The sequence below is a fragment of the Aythya marila genome (assembly GCF_965140915.1).
Source record: "Aythya marila genome assembly, chromosome: Z".
NCBI lineage: Eukaryota > Metazoa > Chordata > Aves > Anseriformes > Anatidae > Aythya > Aythya marila.
The window spans coordinates 35,030,631-35,051,385 of NC_139080.1; the positions used below are offsets into that span (position 1 = coordinate 35,030,631).

A 20,755-nucleotide genomic window follows, 5' to 3' on the forward strand; every position below is an offset into this window, starting at 1 on the left:
ACGAGAGGCAGCTGAGACTTGATAATAATCCTCTCTTTAATTTGTCATTACACTTTAATTTAGCATTACACTTGTTCTACCTTTATGTGTTTGTTTATTGTAACAGGGGCATAAAAGTTTAACTTGAGCTTGTGTTTTTTTTGTGAAGTGTCTAAAAATTATTACCTCCACTGAATCCTGTTAAACATAGCTTTGAGTGGCTGAGTCACAGAAGACCCTGATGTATCAGGGAGCTAGTCTAAGCATCAGAGGCCATGGCATATTGTCTTGATTCTGGTATAAGGACACGCCCGTCATCAATAGCACCTAATCTGCATGGTCCTCGTATTCCCTAGCTTTTTGGAGTCTTCATTTAGCTGTTTGGGTTTACTGTTTCAAACCTCCCTCTTTCCCTATTTTAGGGCTTAGAGAAGGGAGAAAAAAAAAACACCAACAGTTCTGCAAGTTGAAAAAATCTGTGATGGCTGCAGTCAACATAAAAATATATGTATTACACCATTTTTTTCAAAACTCTGTTCTGTATGAGACCTAATTAATCTGTGAATATATAAGTAGGGGGTTGATTACAAAGTAATTAAGAGATCACCTTTAATTCCCCTTTCCCAGCTGCTGCCAATCTGTCTAGTTTTATCTTCCAGAGTTTTCCTTATTTTTTTTTCCTATCTCTTACACTAAATTTCTTTTCTGCTTTGAAGAACAATATTTTTTTTTTCTGAAATTAGAGCATGTAATTGCTTATTATTAAGTGAACTCATGAAAATGTATTGTGGATAGCCAGGTATTGTTGAAACCTCTGTGTATTGTTGCAGAAGTGGATTAGCTTCAGAAATCTAGAGTTTGTAGTTGAAGATTGTGCAAATTTTCGGCATGTTATTTGTTAGTTTTTGCATGTATCTGGTACTGTAACTTTTTTCTAGGAGACGTGCTTTGACAATCATGACTGATGATTTTTGTTCCTTCAATTTGTTATAATTCCATAAAAAAAAAAAAGAAGACGAAAACCAACTAATTTAGGTAAAATGATTTTGATTTTTTTTTTTAATTTTAAATAATAATTTTCAGTTAATGTTTATTCTCCCCCTGCCCCTATTATCCCAGGAATACCAAGAAACAGCAGAGAAAAACAAGGAAACAATCTATGACCTTGAAAAAAGATGGGAGAAGTTGGCCCTTGAAAATATTTGTGTGAAAAATACATTAACACAGATTCAGAAGGAACATTCATCTCTCCTGGCAGCATGTGCACTATTGGCAGGTGCCCTGTATCCTCTCTATGGCCGATCATGTGCTCTGTCTACACAAAGACATCTTCTGCAGGATCAGGTCAACATCTATGAGTCAGTTAACCAGGAGATTAGGACTCTAGTTCATGCTCTCTCTGGTGTGGAGGAAAAGAAGCAAGAATCTAAAATGAAGAAAAGAAAATTCAAAGGCCTGATATGTGTGTTCCGAAGAGGTGTGATTGCAGTTCTGGCAGCCAACAGGCTTAAAGTTTTAGCTCAGTCTTCTAGTTCTCTCTTCTCCTGGGCAAATGGCTTCAAAGAAGGCATTGGAATTCTAGTTTGTGTAGGGGACTCCAAAGGCAAGCATAATCTGTCAAGTAAGCTAATTGTTTTCTTGTTTTATAAGTGTTATGTCAAATTAAATGGTTAGCGAATAGCAGATAATAATGTTAATAATAAAGTGAAAAGACTGATGTGACATGACAAATGTCATTTCTGGATTTGAGGTTTCTAGATTTCTTGACAAATGTGATTTCCACTAAAAGGAACTACTTAGTCTGTTTAGCTGTAGCTTTTCTTTCAGTGCTTCACATGTGAACTCATACTATTTCGTATCTCCGACATTTGTGTTAACCTGTTTTAGAATTAATTAAATGCTAACATATCTTTTGTGTCATATCTTTTTCTAAAAAGATGATTCCCCTTTTTTTATTAATCACTTTAATTATATTTTTATACTAAAAATGCAAAAAGATTTCATTTTAATTCAGATAAAATATTAGTATAGGATTTCTAAATTTTTCTTCTAAGAATTATTCAGTCTTTCTGTTCCTTTCTTTCACAAGATTGCTTCCCCACAGGATCAAATGGTATCAAAAATGTTTCACAAAGACAAAGATCCATTTACTTTTCTGTTTCAGTAGTTGTTGAAGAGTACTTAATATAGTCTAAAATGTTCTGAAAGAAGAATTGGTTTGTAGGTTATGTACTTTGGTCATTTTCTGAAAGAGCTGAGGATAGTATTGTGCCTTACTTGTGTCACCTGGTTTTATTGCTAGTTCCAATTTTCTTTCACAGGACACAAAGAGGAACAAATTCATTGCGTTGAAGCACTCCGCTGGTTTACTAGTTCTAAGCTCCATGCTGCAATAATCAGTTCTGTCACAGAATTACAGGATGTTGTTAACAAAACAGGTAAATTTAGAAATATGTTATTGTAGTAGAAGAAAAAAAAAAAAAGGCATAAACTTCAATATTTACATGATTGCTATTTTCATGCTGTTTTGATACTATTCTGTATCAAATTCTTGGAGAACTGCCTTCGTAGAACATATCAATTTTCTTTAATTGGTGATATGATACGTCTATCATTTCAGTACATGGAATCATGGAAATAGAAGGTTCAAGAATGTTTCTAGAAATCTGAACTGCTTTGTTGTGAGTTAGAAAAACCATTTCTATACCACGCCAATAGATAAACGATTAACTTGTTCTTAAAAGCGTCCAATGACATAATATTTAAAAATTCCTAGTTATCTTGTTCCACTGTTACAAAATATTTTACTGAAGATCAAACTATTCTTTTTTTATAAAGTCTATTACTGTCTTAAGTAAGGCCCTAAAGCTGATGCATTTAACCTGGGATTTTACTGCTGCTGACTGACTGAATGTAATTTCTGCCTTTTATATGATACGAATCTAGAATTCCAGATATAGACCTATAATTTCCAGAATTACAGGCATCTGGAAAACAACTGAGTTTTTCATCTATTTTAGTTGCTATCTTGTGGTTTCTGACAGAGAAAGAAAATGCTCTCAATTAGGACACACTATAGCAGTCTTAATTTTATGTACCTGTTGTGTTCCCTCTTTAAGTAGATCCTTAATGAGCCTTCTGTCTAGATTACCTAATTTTATCAGTCTCTCCTCACATAAGTATTATATATGTGTTATGTTATATATGACTGTAGAAAATTTTAATGCTAGTTCCCGGATATGTCATCTCTTGATTCCCAGCTATTAACTGTCTTCTTTAATTTCTTTGCAATGAGGATTGATACAAGATCTCACTTGTTCCTTCTATGTTGCTGTTATCCATAGTTGTTCATTGTAATTTCCAAGTTCTAAGAATTCTGTCATCGAATAAAGGGTATTAAAAGAAACGAAGGATAATTTATAAGAGTAAAGGGAAGAGTAGCAGGAAGAGTAGCAGGATGGAAAGATGGTGATACAGCTTACAGACCACAAACAGTGAACTGAGACCAGAGGTTAGCCATTAAATCAAAAGTGTTTACTTTGAGTTTCAGGTGCCCTCTTGGCTCAGTTTTCAGCAATTTAAATTTGCATCCATACGAAACAAAGTTTGTACTGTGTTTCAGGACATGCATGGACTTGCAGTATATACTGCAAATGTTCCTGTGTATAGAGTACTGAATAAGAGAAGCAAATTGAACGGGAATCAAAGATAAACTCTACAGCAGCATCAACATGCTGAAGTGTCTAGTTAGAATACCCATGATATTCATCATGATACATCATGATATTTCGCCTATGTTGAAGTAGATAAGAATTCTGTTGGACTCTATTTACATGATACCTCTGTACATAGCAGTTTTGATGTTTAGAGTTAGCAAGAACCGTGCTGAGAATGTGATAATCATAGTCAGTTTGGTCAGTTTTTTTTTTATAGGTCATCTGTATTTAAGTCGTGTTTTTACAGAACCTCAAGATCTTACTGCACATGTATTACTTGGGATTCTGTTGCTCATGAGATCAAAAGTCTCCAAATAACCTTTGGCCCAAAAAAATACTCATAAGTAATTTAAAGGTGGAAATTAAACTTCCTGAAGTACCAAAGTGATAAGGCTGTGAATATATTTGAAAGAAAGGCTTGCATACTTGGGAAGCCCTTTTATGTTTTGTAAGTCATATTTCAAGTAAGATTTAAACCTGCAAACTGACTTAAGTCAGTTTTTAATTTTTTTAAAAAAACTTAAAAAAAATTATTTAATGTAAATAGGCAATCTGAGAGGCATCTTCTCTATGTCGTGAAATTACAGCAGTTCTAGATGAGACTGCATATAACAGGAGACAGTAGGCACAAGAGAGTGCTGTGTGGATCTGCAGCATGGAGTGGTTCGGTGTCTTGAAAGGAGTTTTAAAGATGGACATATTTGAGGAAGAAACCAAAGAAACTGAATCTGTATCACTCAGAACTGGAACTTCTGGACTTGTGCACTCTGTTGTTTTGAGGCTCATTTCTTGACATTTTAGTTTTAAAAAGTGATTTTGATTTAACAATCATGATCATTTCCCTTCACACTGTGTGTTAGTTTGGTTCTCATTCTAGCATGTTTTGGAATGGTCTCTTAGCTTCAATTTGAATAAAAGTTTTTTTTTTTTTGTAAGGTTGTGTTTGTAGGTTTGTTTGAACAGAATCTGTACTGCAGTAAATCAGCAAAAATGCAAATCCAGTTGTTTGAATACAAATACCATCAACTATAACATACACAAAGGTTTTGAAGCATGAATGTTTTAGTCTAGTGTAGCACTACTGAGTTCATCCTTCTGCCAGTTCTGTTTCACCAAAACAAATTAAAGGAGAATTTTCTTCACCTGTCAGTAAATGAAGATTTTTTTTCTAAATTTGCTTAATGTAAGAATTAAATTCTCTTTGTGATTTACCTGCACTAGTGTTAATCCTGTGTTACACACATTATAATATCCCAAACTGAATGTTTTTATTGTATCCTTGATCCTTTGAGGGCATGTATGTAAAATGATTATGGTTAAATCCTTTATTTTCTTCACAATGATTATAGATCCAGTTCCGTGTGGAATTGCATTATATTCTTATTTTGTCTTTCAAAACAGTAACTTGCATCAACATATTTCATGGTTACTCTAAATCACTCTTCATTAAAAATTAAACAGAGATGAGGCTTTTTTTTTTTTTTTTTTTTCTTTTCCATCCCAGGAAAGTGTCTTTAGTTATTGGGCCCTCAGCTGGAATACTGGTTGTGAAATACAGTGTTACAGTACAATTCTCCAAACTATTATTAAATTATTTTTCATATGGTTAAACTGGGGGTATTATAGCAGTAAGGAACAGTGTGCCATCCTTGGTAATGAACACATGAAGAAATACTACTTTTTCTGACAGGCAAACTGTCTCATATAAAATGAGGTGTAGATGGAAAAACTAGGGAAAAGGAAGAAAAAGGTCATTGACAGGTGTTTTTTCTCCTTTCCCTTTCCCTTTTCTCTTTTTGGTATTTACCAGTAATCACTAGAAAGGAGAGGTTTTTAGAATATTTTCAATGTCATCTTACATGGAAGGCAGTGCACACAGTCTAGTTTTATGTTAATTAAACATTCAAACTGATGTCATTATATTTGGAGAAAAGAGATGGCCTTTGAAACTGAAAGGTAGGACAAGAATAAACTTTTTAAGAGTTAAAATGATGAAAGTCATTTATCTTGGATGTGATCAGGAATAGAGTGCTGACTTTATCAGGTGCTATTTTGTTTGCTTACAGGTAAATTTGGTCTAATGTAAATGATAAACTCTTTATTTTGAGAGTGGAAATCTGATAAAAATAATCTTTTGTTTACTTACAACCTTTGGCTTTATCCTTGCAACATATAAAAAAGTATTTTACTTTAAAAAAAAAGAAGCTCTTGTTGTTATTTTCTCTGTTTATACTTATAAGTAAATATTTTAATTCACTACAGCAACAGGAGATCTGTACTACTGAATGTAAATAAGCTCTTCCATGCTTGTCATCTTACACTGATAGTATCATAAGACAAGTAATGACAGATTAAGACCTGCCTAGCAGAGGGAAAACTAAATTACAAGACTTTTATTAAGGCATAAATAAACCTATTAACTCTTATCTGGAATACCAATTAGTGGAAGGAGCACTGACAATTTTATTTATCAACATTAAACACAATTATTAATTACAGACCTGACGAATCTAGCAGTAAGCAGGACATGTTGGGTGTGCTGGGGCCTTAAGTCCATTATATGAGAAGGATGATTACCAAAATCCTGTGGGGAAATAAGTAATTGTAGCTGTAAAATTTTAATTGCCTTGGAATAAGGTAAATTATATTCTCTTGTCTCAGAATATAAATAGTATGGCATTAAGGTACCAAGCCTCACTAATTTTGAACAGCAAATGTTTTAGACATCTATGGAGGGGAGGGAAGAGGAATCAGAAGAAGCTCAGAAATTTGCATTGTACATGTAAATACCGCGATAAAGTGTTTTACCATGTGTTATCACATCTGACACATTTGACCTGTCTGGCATTTTGCTTGCATTTGTCTTATATGTTTCATAAATTACAAAAATAGAACATCCAAGAAAGACTTAAGAATGTATACTGTTGGAGGTGAACATGAACAAATTTTCTTTGAAAAACAAATCCTATTCTCCAGAATCTTATCCCATCTTACCCTGCCTATCCGCAGATTGATAGGAGTAGAATGTTCAATGCTCAATACAGAATTTGTCCCAGATTTTCTCTGAGAAATTCCCTTGACCTCAGTCTCCATTCTCTAATGGAAATTTCCTACTGAGTATTTTATAGATGCTATTTATTATTTTTTTTTCCTCTCTCTTAAAAAAAACAAAAAACAAAAAACCAACCAAACAAACACTAATGACCTACATAATGTTTTGTTGTTGTTTTTATTTCTTGAAGATCCAAATTCCTGGCTTTCTGGACACTTACTTGTAAGTGCAGCTAGGAACTCCTTTTCAAAACTTATGGACAAGCTTAATGTAATAATGGAGACTATTCCACTAGACAGCAGCAGGAGCATTTCCTGTATGGAGAAGGACTCCTTGGTACAGAGGCTGGCTCATGGACTTCATAAAATAAACGCCCAGGCTGTGGAAGCTGGATTTTGTGACAGACTACCCCTTATGGTATGCATGTGCTACTTCATGTAAACAGTAGGTTCACAGTAAAAGTGTTACAGTGAAACTCTCTTCATAGCAACATTACTTTTGTTTCAGATTTTTTATGACTCAGTTGAAGTCAGCTACATAGGGGATCAGAACTTGACGTGAAATACTCCAAAGCATTATGCACTGACTGGATGTTTTCTTTTGTCGTCTAAGAATTGATATATACAAAAAAAAAAGGGGGGGGGGGAGGGGAAGTTCTATCAAAATTATATATACTTTAGAAAAAGAAACCTATTTCTCACTTTAACAATGTTTTTTGTTTGTTTTTTTTTTTTGTTTGTTTTAAATTTGTTTGGGTTGCCTTTCAGTAGGAAAAGATAATTTTCTCCCCTTTAACGAAAATTAAAGGATATGATTCTCTCATAGAGTCTGTCTTCCTCTGTGGGTCTTACATGAAAGCAGATACTTTCTGAAAACAAAATTTGCAATAACCCTCAAGAGAAGGTGAAATGGGTTCATGTTTTTGCACTTGTGTGCATCTTCTAGAGATCAAGGACAAGATGACAGTTTTGCTTGGGTACTCAATGTAACTGATTTTTTAAAATCAGATTAAGAACTGTTTGGACTGTGCACTTAGTCACATGGTATAAAATTTTGGGTAGACCTGTGTGGTGCCAGGAGTTGGACTCGAATGATCCTTATGGGTCCCTTCCAACTTGGGATATTCTATGATTCTGTGATTCTCCATATGGATATAAAATGGCACATTTTTAAAGTGTGTAATATTGTTTCTGTTTACTAACAGAAAAGCATAGCATCCTTGCAGAAGCAAATATTTGAGTTTACACAAAGACTTCATAAGGCAGAAGTGGAACGACGCTCATTGCGCCTAGAACTTGGAGAATTCAAAGGGAATTTCAGTGAGATGAAAAAAGAGGCTGACAAAGCTCAGAGCCTGCAAGAGCAATTAAACATGTTTAAGCAATCTGTAAGTACATTTGATTTAGGTAAGGCTGCTTACAAGAGAGACCTTCTTTTTGCACATTTTTTGTTTTGTGTTCTTTTGAAAAACAATTAAATCTACAAAGCTCATATGCTATTTTCCAGAAATTTTCCAGAAAAATTGGTGCATAAATGTCACTAAACTTCAACCCAGATGTATTTAGAATTCTTTCCATACAAGTTTCTCTTTGGTTTGCAGAATGAGATACTCTATGTAAATTACACATTCGGGCTTCAGCAGCTCCAGTTTTCTTCCATGTGTTGAAAATGTTGGTGTGATTTTTGTGCTCTAAAATGATTAATAGTTATCATGTCAAAACAGTAAACTTAGAGTATTTAATATGAATGTTCATGACAAAAAAAAAAAGTATAAAGTATAAATAAAGCTCATAAAGTATAAATAAAGCTCATAAAGTATAAATGTAATATTTTAAATTCTATACTGATACTGTTCAACATTATGATACATTTTTTACTCTGTCTTTGAGTATGGAGTAGTATTGTGAGCTAGTCAGTGCAAATTTTAGTTTGTCTGTTTCCTTGAAGGAGTGAGTTTATGGGAAAGAAAAACAAAACAAAACAAAATCCTTGCTGCACTCTAAATAGCATTTATGCACCAAATTCCTCTGAACCTTTGCAGTAGCTAGATGATTTACCTGAGCACTATGGGTCCACTAATCTGTACATAGCACTGTCTGGCAGGAATGAGAAGAAACAAGAAAAAGGTTCCTTAACAACTTTAAACCAGGTGTGTGAGGGATCTATCCTTCGCAGGTCATTACTGCCCTGCAATGTGAGTTCTCTGTCCCCAGTACTCCATTTTGTCTGTTGCTGGAATGTTCCCTATCATCCTGATGCATCTGTGCCTTTGGCCCTTATTGGAGGGAAGAAATCTGTCCTGCTTTTGCATACTGGAGATTGACTGGACATGTTTCTTCCTATGCTTATCTTCTGTAGGATACATTAAAAATTGAATTCATGTTTGAGCAATATGAGAAAGTAAATGGGTGGGAACTCTTATCTGTAACAGTGCCCGAAGTTGATCCTGAAGCATAGCTGGTAGATGTCAGTATGACCCAGTCAAAACACTTCCAATGAGACTATTTAATAGATGATTTCACATCCATTCTCCTTTCTGTTCCTAGGTTTAAATAATAATAATAATAATAATAATAATAATAATAATAATAATAATAATAATTGTTATTGTTATTGTTATTATTTAACTTAGCAAAGCTATCTAATCATCTTCGGTTTCGTTTTTAATGGGTTTTATCTCCTTACAGTTCTGGGAGAGCTACATGAGATTGTCACCTTTTACATTGTCAATCAGATGTAAATGATTTTTCACAAGGAATTATTTGTTCCTCTGGACTGTAGTGGGTGTGGGAAGAAGGTTCCAGGCAGGTGTTTGCAAGGGTTAATAAGATGCACACTAAAATGTAGGACATTGATCTGCATATTTCCTTCTTAATATTAATTTTTTACAACCTGGGTATATTAATTTGGATAGAATAATTAATGCATAGTGTTTACGGTACCCTGAATATTTTTCAGAAAAAAATACAGTGAATAATGTTGTCTACCCTTTAGTGTTTAGTGATCTGTCTTCATGTTCAAAAACCTAAGTACTCATCACAAGCATGCTTTTGTTTTAGAATTTTATATGCTAGCAAGTAGAATTCTGGAACTCAACCTTGTAAACAAATGAATATGGTTACACAATCAAACACAATTTATTTCCCTTATCAGAAATTGATCACTCATGAGAGGTTTGAAAGTGCATGTGAAGAATTAAATAATGCATTACATCGGGAGCATCAGGCACAAGTGCTTTTGAATGAACAGGCACAGCAGCTACAGGAATTAAATAATAAACTAGAATTGCACTCCAGTGAAGAAGCAGATAAAAACCAAGTCTTAAGTGAAACTGTAAAGGTAAGATGATTATTCTTATGAAACAGGCATCAGAAATTTTTCTTTTGGTGAATAAACCAAATCTTTTGTGTTTTGTGCACATAAAATGTTAGGAGGAGATGAATGTATACCATTGGAGTTTTATAGTACTCAGAAAAGACTTTAAAGATGAACTTCAAATATAATTTTCCTTTTCTGTTTTTGGGAGTGGAGAGTGTACATCAGTAACCTCTGAAGTATTTCAAGTTTACGTGATACTTAAGAGACAGCAGTTATCGCTGTCATGAGGTGTTAGCAGGCTGAAGAAAAAATGAATGAAGAAATACAAGGATACTTTTTTTCATTTTGGGGGGGGGGTAAAGGTCCTTATAATATTTTAAAACCTTGATTAGTTGTTTCCTGACTGTAATCTTAGTGCAAAGAACACATTTGCCAGTTTGGAATGTGATAGATGACAATAGAGAAAGAGGTTCTTTTTTTCATCAGAATTTAATTTTTCCCCTGACATAATGAGTAATGAGGAAAAGGAACTTATCAGAATCTTTGATAAAAAATCAAGGAGCAGAAAGGGACTAAGAGCTTTGAGAAAAGGTGCATATCTAATATGAAACAGAAGAAACATTGTGTTGATAGGCCAGTAATGCGTGGTGAGTTTAGCTCTGCAGCTTTTGCTTATTTTTTATTTAAAGCAAGTTCTGCTGCTTCTTCCTCTTCTTCACCACTACTACTATCCACCTCCCAGTATTCTTCTGTGAAATGATAGTTAAGCAGAAGAGAGTGCCTCACTGGTATTTAGAGAAATAGAAGCAGTTACAATTCTGAGGAAGATTTAGGAAGGGAGTGGTAAGAAAGGTCAAGAGGCAGAAAGAGAACCTAAATGTCAAAAAAGATTTTGGAAAATACAACAATGAATAGGGATGTCAAGGAGGATAACTTGCAACAAGGAGTTACAGTCTGCAGTGGTACACAGTGGAGAAAGCTGAAGGATATTGCTAAAGTTATTAAAGGGTTTTCATCAGCAGTATTACTTACTAAAATGCCGCATCTCGTTAAAAGGGAAAGACAATGATACTTTCAGTTTAATATTTATTTTTTATGGTTTGCCCCCCTCCTAGGCCCCTAGCTGGGGGTGTTTCATTTCAATGTAAGAGTCTATTAAATTTGTCTGTTCAAGTCAGTTTACTTCTTAATACTATTGCTTTTTTTTGTTGTTGTTGTTTCAGATGCAACTGAAGTATGTATAAGCCATTAGGCTTGTTTGGGAAATACTTGATTAAAATTTTTAAAATGAATATTAGGATCATAAAGAAGGGAAGAAATAAAACACAGGTGCTACATGAAATCTTCATTAGGTTCTACTCTTTATACATTGCTGTATGGTACTCCACCATATTAAACTTGATATGCAAATCCTTCCTTTGAATTTGTTTGGAAGAGATGAGGCAAAATCAATTGTAAGCATTTAAAATATATGATCGAGTTTTAAACAAATCTATTAAATGGATTATTGGTTACTGAATAAGATTTAACAGCTTCTTGGCTTTATTAATTAAAAGATAGATATTTTATGTTTTAGACAGCACTTGTGCAGAAATGCACCCTATTTCTGCAACCCCCAGCAGTTGTTGGCTACTGGAACAACTTGATTTAATACTTGATAATAACTTACTGGAGCTTGTAAAGATACAGTACAATGTAACAATACACATGTAGCTGTAGTGATAGGATAAAGGCTACAAAAGTTGACAAAATAAGTCTTAAAGCTGCAACTTTGACCACTTACAGTTACGCTGGTTTGTTTTTCTAGATGTATTACCCTGTAATTCTCAATTTTTTCCATGGATGAATTTAAACTAACTAAATGAACTTACCATACTTGCCCCATAGTAACTGTAGCAATTAAAATTAGTGTGTTACTAACTTCTGTGTAGGTATTAGAAAGTTGATTGATCGTCTCTTAATTCTTTCCTGACGTTGGCTACCCTAGTTAGCATAAAATTGCACTGTGGTTATAAAGGCCTATCACTGTATAAAAAAAGGAAACAAAATCTGTTGTAGTAATATGACAACCTAGATTCAAGATCTGGTATTTCTTGACCTCTTATCATGCATATTGATCTTATAATGCATACTTCCTAAATCATCACCATTTAATTTTTATCGTTGTTTTTCTACAGTCTCTGTGTTAAACCAAAAAACAGTTCCAAACCTGTGCTAAATAAATAACTCCTAACGTCAAGTGACAGTCTAACACAAACTACTTACCAAGGGGTAAAAACAGTTCTTTTTACTTTGAGCTTTTTGTGGTTTAACCCCAGTAGTAAGTTGAGCCTCACACAGCCTCTGGCTCACTCTCCTGCAGAAAAGGGAAGTGGAACAGTAAAAATGAGAAAACTCGCGGGCTGAGATAAAGACAGGTTAGCTAAAAACAGTAAAAATGAGAAAACTCGCGGGCTGAGATAAAGACAGGTTAGCTAAAAACAAACAAACAAAAAACAAACAGTGCACACATGTAAAGCAAAATAAGGAATTCATTCACAACTTCCTGTTGGTAAGCAGATGCTGAGCCATTTCCAGGAAAGCAGGGCTCCATCATAAGCTATGGTTACTTTACAAATACAACTCTAAATGTGACCTCCCTCCATCTTTCTCCCCAGCTTTCATTGCTGTACACTTAATATGGTACAGGGTATTTCTTTGGTTAGTTGGGGTCAGCTGTCCTGGCTGTGTCCCCTCCCAGCTTCTTGTGAACCACCATCCTCCTCAGTGATAGGGCAGCGTGAGAAGCAGGAGTCTTTGTGGAAGCAGTGCTCAGCAACAGACAAAACATTAGTGATACCAAGGCTGTTTTGGTCACAAATCCAAAATATAGCACCATATGAGCTTCTGTGAAGAAAATTAAGTCTATGCCAACTGAAACCAGGACAGAGCTGTGCATGCTACGTGTTCTTTTTTTTTTTTTTTTTTCTTTTTTCTTTTCCTAATTTATGAAAATGCCTTTAAGCTTTTTTTGTGCTACAGTTTACCACAATCCCTCTTTATTCATAGCTGTATTCAGGATAGGCACGAATGGTCTCTGCCTCTGCCGTGATGTTTTAAGTGGCACGTCGTTTGTCTTGGCTCATCTTTTTTTGTGACTTAAAATTGTTTTTTTGTAGCTCTTATTTTACAGTACAGAGGAATAATCTAATCTCTGGTAATTGTTGCTTATAAAACTGACTGTGTAAAACTTGGTGCTTTTACAATTTAATCTCTTCAGTAGTATTGAAGTATAGAAAAAGGTGGTGCTGCACTGAATAAAAAATAGAAAAATATGCTTTCATTTTAAGATATGAAATAATCTTTCAGTCTGGACTAAGCACATACAAAAATCTGGATAATATAGTGGTGTACAAATGATTTCTTGTGGAGTATAGAATCCTGGAGTAAAAAAGAAAACTAGCCTTGAAGTCTTCATTTGTAATTTATATAGTGGTAAGAAGGGGAAAAATAAAATATTTGACAATTGTACTTTTGATAACTTATTTTGAAACTTATCCACACTTCAGTAGAAATCAGTAAGGAGATATTTTGGTATTCATGTACTTTCACAAAGTAGCCTTATTAAAGGAGTAATACTTAATTTCTTAGCTTTATCGGTTCAGATTTTAATCCTGTATATTTTTATCTTCTTAATGGCATATACCATAGAGACATCTGAGGTAGCCAATTACATTTCAAGGTCAGCTGGAACTAAGCAACTCTTTTATACCACTTTTTTTTTTTTTTTTTTATTAGATGAGGTAAATTACTAGCTTCAATTCCCTTTTCTTTGAAGAGACTTTTTATACAAATGCCAAACAGGCTTGTAAAGCAGACATAATTTTTACTCCTTATACAAGCATGTCTTAATTCCAGTAAAATACTTTTTCTTCCTATTGGCAGGAACTGTGTATATTTAGATTTACTTCCTTTTAGGGATGTTAGTACATGTAACAAAAGCAATATATTTTTGAGCTTTAATTTATGGAGCATGTCCTGTAAATTGTTAATGAATAACTCTGTTCATTTCAGGTTTCAACAGCAATATATGCTAAATCATGTAACTTGCTACTGATCTGCCTGAAAATAGTCTGAAACACATATTTCAGAAGAAGATTGTACCCTGACTAAATTTTTGTTTCATTTACTATGTTGAATTTAGTGAAGCTACTGTTGATTTATGACAGTGTGAGAAAGTAGTCTTGTTCAAGTGCTTTGATATCACCACAAAAAAGCATTTTCTGATGGGAAGATTTGGAGTGTTTGCTTTCACTAGCTATTTCATTTAAATCATTATATACATATTCTGTGTTCAGAAGGTGTAGAATCTCTTGCTGAAGAGATTCATCCAGATAAATTAGATTCTGATGGAGAGAGGGATTTCTAGATTTGTTCAAGTGGATGTTTTTCCTGAGCAGGTTTGGTGTGGATTTGAGATGAAAATGATACATAATTTTCTGGGGTTTTCTGCCTTTTCTCTTCAAATATTTATAGACATATTTTTCCTGAAGAATAATTCCACCTATCTATACAACATTTATTTAATGTATTTATACAACAATTTATTTAATTAATACCATTGCACATGCTTTGAAAATCACTTTTATAGTTGTCTGTTTCTGTAAATGATTGCCACATTCCCACTTACAGAAAGGCTTAACTTATGTGAGGAATAGAATAGAGAGGTTCAGTTGGAAGAAACCCTCAAAGACCCTGTAGTCCAACTTCCTGACCTCCTCAGGGCTCTCCAACAGCCAAAGCACGTTAGTGAGGGCATTGTCCAAACGCCTCGTGAACACTGAGAGACACAGGGCACCAACCACCCGGCTAGGAAGCCTGTCCCAGTGCCTGACCACCCTCACGGCACAGAAATGTTTCCTAACGCCCAGCCTGGCCCTCCCCTGGCACAGCTCTGTGCCGTGCCCTTGTGCCCTGCCATCGGTGACCAGGAGCAGAGACTGGCATCTTCCTGCACAGACCTGCACACAGTATTCAAGGCGAGGCTGCACCAATGCTAAATACAGAGGGAGGATCACCTCTAAACATGCTGTGCACCTCAGTGAAACTTGCTCTCCTGGCTGTCAGGGCACACAGCCGGCTCATGTTGAACCTGCTGTTGACTAACACCCTCAAGTCCCATTCTGCAGGGGTGGTCTCCATCCACTGGTCTCCAAAACTGTGCCAGTGTCCAGCATTACTCCGTATCAGGTGCTGTACCTGATGTTTAACCTTGGGGAATTTCATGCCTTTGATGATTGCCCAATGCTCCAGTGTATATTGATCCCTCTGGAAGACCTCTTGTTCCTGCTGTGAGCCAACAGGAGCTCCCAGTTAAGTATCATCAGCAAACTTGCTAAGGATGCACTCCATCCCTGTATCCAAATCGCTGATACAAACACTGAACAGAACCGGCCCTAGAACTGAGCCCTGAGGAACACCACAAGTGCCCATCTGCCAGCCTGATGCAGCCCCACTCATTACAACCTTTTGAACTCTACTGTTGGAAATCCACTGTCTTCCCTTCATCCACCAGCAGGTGACCTTATCATGGAAGGAAATCATATTAGTAAGGCAGGACTTTCTGTTAATAAACCCATGTTGACCATACCTGATAATGTTCTCCATAACTTTTCCATGGACTGAGGTTAGACCAACAGGTCTGTAGTTTCCTGCATCTTCTCTTATGCCCTTCCTGTAGCTGTAGGGTATAACACTGGCTAGCTTGCAGTCAGCAGGTAAATGGTTGAGAGGATTCCTGCTCTAACATCTGCTAATGCCTTCAGTGCCCTGGGGTGAATCCTGTGAAACCCTATGGACTTACAAACATTGAGCAGATACAACTGTTCCTTTACAGTGTCAGTGACCACTGTAAAAGAAAGTCACTGCTCCCCCAGTTATGGTCCTCCAACTCCAAGGTCAGGGCAGCCCAAGATCTGTTGTTGCTGTTAAATACTGGGGTGAAAAAAGCATTAAATGCCTCTGCTTTTTCCTCCTCCTTACTTATTAGGTGATCTTATACTTCAAGTTATCAGTCCAATGTTTTGACCTTCTCTTGCTGTTGACATTGAAAGACTTGGAGAAGCCTTTTTCATTGCTTGACACCATACTGTCCAGTGTCAACTCAGGTTGATCTTTGGCTTTTCTTGTTTTCTCCTGCAGATGTAAACTGCAGCTCTGTACTGTAAGTGATTTTCTTGCTTTTCAAATAGAACAGTGAAGGTTGCAGTCACTGTAAAAAGAGCAATATTTGGGGGATTTTTTAAAACTCTCTGGCATCTGAATTTAAAAGGCTGTTAAGATTTGGCTGTACTGAGCTGTACTTTTGATTCCCAGAAACTTGTTTGCCACTTTGGCAAGAAACTGTGTTTCTGTGCCTTGCTCAATTAAATCAAATTAAGGCTGTTCTTTAAAGAAAGCAATGTGGCTCATTACTGTTTGTGTCTAACTTACTAGAAACTTAGTATTAATCAAATTTAGTACGTTGAAGAGAAGCAAGGTCTCTTCTGAACAGGTTAGCAACTAAAACTCATAATTCATTATTTTTTATTATTTTTAGTTTCCATAATCTGTTCTGAACATTGGAATAAATTATAAAGTAGCTAAGAATGGATTAGCATTGCCATCTGCCCTATTCTTAGTCAAAAGAGGTCATATGTTTTATTATAATAACTTACAGGTTAAACAGCTTTGTCGTATATTTCAATTTGCATTAACAGTATTTGTAAAATACGTGAGCTTGCTCATTCTCCTGCTCTTTTACATAACTTCCACTACTGATAACTACTTAGTTAGACAGTGTTCAAAGAGTTAGGTCTACTAAAATCCTTCCCTGAAGCTGGCCCTATGTGATTTCTTGTTTAAAGATTGTACTGCATTGCACGTGGAACACAGGAATGTGGGAAGGCACAGTCTTCCCAGGCTTCCTCCTAGCAGGTACTGTCCTTACCCAACAGATGAGTCAAACAGAGAGCATCCTGTTGTGGACTGAACCTGAGAGCTTCACTTGACAGTCAAGAAAAAGACACCAATGGTGTTGAAGACTGCATTCTATTTCTCAATCTACAGTTCTGATATATCTCTCCATGATGTTTGTCCATGTTACTGTCTATCATGTCGACATGTTTGTCCATCTTACTGTCTTTCTGATTGCTTTTTTTCTTTTTAATATCAGTAATTTGTAAAGCGATTTTTCTCTTAGAGATAATTATACTGTGTTTAGCATTTTGAAAGCAAGTCTACATGTTCTATTGCACAGCCATCCTTCCTTTAACATTCAAGATTGAAGGATTGCCCTATTCTTTTTCCACTTTGGGGATCACCTTATTAAAAATAGTGATCCTCTGCATTTCCTCACTGAGCTAACTTTACAGTCAGATTGTTACATCGGTGTATTTCCTTTGTTGTGTGCCTAGAACATTCATCAGTATGCACAAGTCTGGAGGGACTGAGGTCAGTACATGGTGGTTAGAAAAGTGGTTCTTGGTGGTTCTTGCTCTGGAGTCATCAACGAAACAATCCAGCAACTAAGTTCTTGAAGGTCTGCCTTAGCTTTTCTGAGTCAGGCTTTCTGGAAGATACATAACTAATGAGCAGAACATGAGAAATAACAAGGTTTGCAGTTATGTGGTAGGATGTGTATTACTGAACATGAAGTTCAGTACAATTAAAATTTTTGCATCAGTCAAACATAATTCACTTAGACGCTCCTATTTTAAAATGATATTGGCATTGCATTTGTTTTTTTTTTACTGTTTCATTCTTCAGCAGTTCCCCCTTTTGTCCAGTTTTGTGAGTTGAATATGCCAGTAATAATTTACTGAAATTTTAAGACTTTACATTGCAGTTGGAATACTTACTTCATATCAAGTGAGTGTTTTGTTATTTTTTATATTGTTCTACTAGAAAATGTTTATTGGTTAACAGTAAGAATATTAAGCATCTGTTTGGCAATTCTGTATTACCCTTAAAGAAAATAATCTCAAAAATGACATCTATTTTACAATGACAGAACAGTGAAAAGAACTGCCAGTTAGACATTATGCTAAAATTCACGAGGTAAAAAAGAGTATTTATCTAATAAAAAAAACCACCAAACCCTTATGTTGTATTTTACTTTTAACGTGTCAAAACAGTTGAAGATAACTGAGATAGATGCTCTCACCATTATGACAATTATGGTGTAACTTAGGCACTGAAAAAGAACTCTGAAGTAAGTAATGGCTACATAAGATCACTTTGGGTAATCTTTAAGGAGCTAATTAAGACTAGGAGTTAATTTCCAATTAAGAATATATATTTTTTTCCATTCAATAAGAAGGAAAATAGGTTTTTCTTTTTATAGAAAATTATGGAATTAGTTTGATAATGCTGGTCTGATTCAGCATTCTGATTTCAACAGTCATTTTTATTAATTACGCACATAAGCACCCTTCCACTAAGGCAGGTGACCAAGACAGGTAGAATTTTGCCTAGAACTAATGTGGAAACAAGAATTGCAAGTAACAATAGTTTGGTCTGCAAATTACTTCTGAGTACTTGATCAGATGGCTGAGACTTTGTGGTTTTGGGTTAAATTTATTAATGACTGATACACAGTGAAATCCAGAATGCCTTTATTTATATCTTTGCAGTGTAGTAATGTTGCCCATTTCAGGGAGTACTTTTTCTTGAAGTCTGTTTGCTACATTATTATTTAAAAATAATATTAAAAATCTGATATTCTGTCAAAATTTATTTATTTTTCCTTTGTTTAGAAAGTAATTGAATGAGGCAGAGTGTTTTTGTAGTCCTTTAAAAGTAATAGTCCAATATTTTCCATGCATTCTGTCTTTAGGAACTATTTCTCCCTTTGGTGAAGGGGAAAATAAGTGGAAAAATATCAGAATCTAAAGGCTTAATGGTTTTATTGCTGAATTTTAATTATAATAATAAACACCTCTGTCCATGACCTTGGAATTTATAATGCAGTGAGAGATTTATTGACATGTAATTCGGAAGAAAAATGGGATTATTGCATAATTACAGTGTGTGGTTATTAAGTGTATGTACTTACATACCACTTATTCCTGTTATTTCAAGACCTTCAACTATCTTTCAGTTTTCATTCAAGAGTACAGAAAAACTTCATGTTAAATCCAGCTCCTGGCAGATCTGTTATTTTATTGGCTCAACTACAAAGTAACTTTGTTACCTTGAAATGTGCAGTGGAAATCAATCGATCTTTAAAACACCATTTGATTTTTGTTTTTTAATGTTCTAAACCCATTTTTTGCTGGTCATTTAGATATCAACATGTAGGACTTTCTGCTGTAAAGTTCTTGATATACAAGCCCTTTATACGAAGATTTGCTTCTTGCTGCTGCTTAACTAGGCTGTCTCTAGGGCCCCTTTATTTTTTCACCTTAGTCAGGTTTTCCCATGATCTCCCTTGCTGTTTGTGTGAAGTTAACTGTCCAGAGATCTTTTATATCTTCTTGTGAAACATTAAGTAACTAACTCTTAAACACCTGTTTAAATATAACGAGGTATATCTAGGTTTAGACTAAACTTAGAGATGCATTCCTTTGTATTTTCCCCCCTTTCTTAGCTACGTACAGTGAAAGCAGTTATGTCTAACTTTCTCGTAAGATGGATTTTGAATTTAATAGGGTTGTATGTTTTTTAGGTATTGGTTGATTTTCAAGGGCAAGTTGCTGGTATTTTTTTATCCCCTCAAATTTTCTACCACTGTCAGCTTCCAGTACCTATACCTATGATATCTTTTTATCAGGGTAAGTGTGGAAGCTCTTCAAGAGTGTAGTAGGATAACTAATTCAAAGCAGCTTACAGTATGCATTATGGGAAACCTATTGAAGGTCTTGCATCTTATTGCTGTCTTAATAAAATAGTATTTAAAAGTTTTCAGCTGAAGTAAACCCACCTTATTTATTTTATTTTTGTGTGTAGACTATAAAATAAGTAGTTACGTGATCAAAAATGACTAATTTAAGCTTCTCAGTTCTAAGGTAAGTCTCATGATTTTTCCAAGTTAGCTGTTGTACAAGAACATTTCTTAGCTGAGAGAATGAAAAAATGTGTTCTTTTGAAAAAAGGGAAAAAAATTCAATAAAGTTACTGGTTTTTGTGGTATCCAATGTATTTGATAATAAGCCACATTTATTACAGTGAAAAATATGAATAGTGATTCAATTTAATAGTTGCAGTGATTTATTGCTGTCAGTGAGTATCATGTTGGCTTCAGGATCTGTGGGCACCATGCTCAGAGAAATGTATTCCTCATTTAGAGTTTGTGTTCTCTGTTGGCATTTGGTGCACCACAAAGCGTATCCAGAGGGAAGGGAGACACCCAATCAATATGCCTTTATAGTACTTATATCTTCTTGTTGAATATTGGGCTGTGATAATCTTTGAAGCTTTTTCAATGGAACGATTTAAATTTGCCTTTTGTATTTGTTAAATATTGTTTTACTCTATCTGTTCTTTCTGCTGTTATATGTGTTCATATATATATATGTATATATATATATGCGCTGTTTGCTTACCTCTATTCCTTTAATAAATTGTAAACTTTGATTATAATCCTATTTTGAAGACTGAGCCATTTATAACACTGCTGAGAAGACCGACCACTCTCCAGTTTTTAATGAAGAGGGACAGTGGTGACCTGCAT

General features: G+C 35.0%; 1 protein-coding gene across 1 annotated transcript in view; it reads left to right on the plus strand.

Annotated features, from left to right (window-relative positions):
• CCDC171 (coiled-coil domain containing 171) overlaps positions 1–20,755 on the plus strand; it is a 171,324-nt gene that overhangs the window by 72,959 nt on the left and 77,610 nt on the right. Inside the window, 5 exon segments of the mRNA XM_082784295.1 lie at positions 1,099–1,600; positions 2,301–2,417; positions 6,938–7,164; positions 7,952–8,134; positions 9,901–10,086. Coding sequence (XP_082640421.1) covers positions 1,099–1,600; positions 2,301–2,417; positions 6,938–7,164; positions 7,952–8,134; positions 9,901–10,086 — 1,215 coding nt within the window.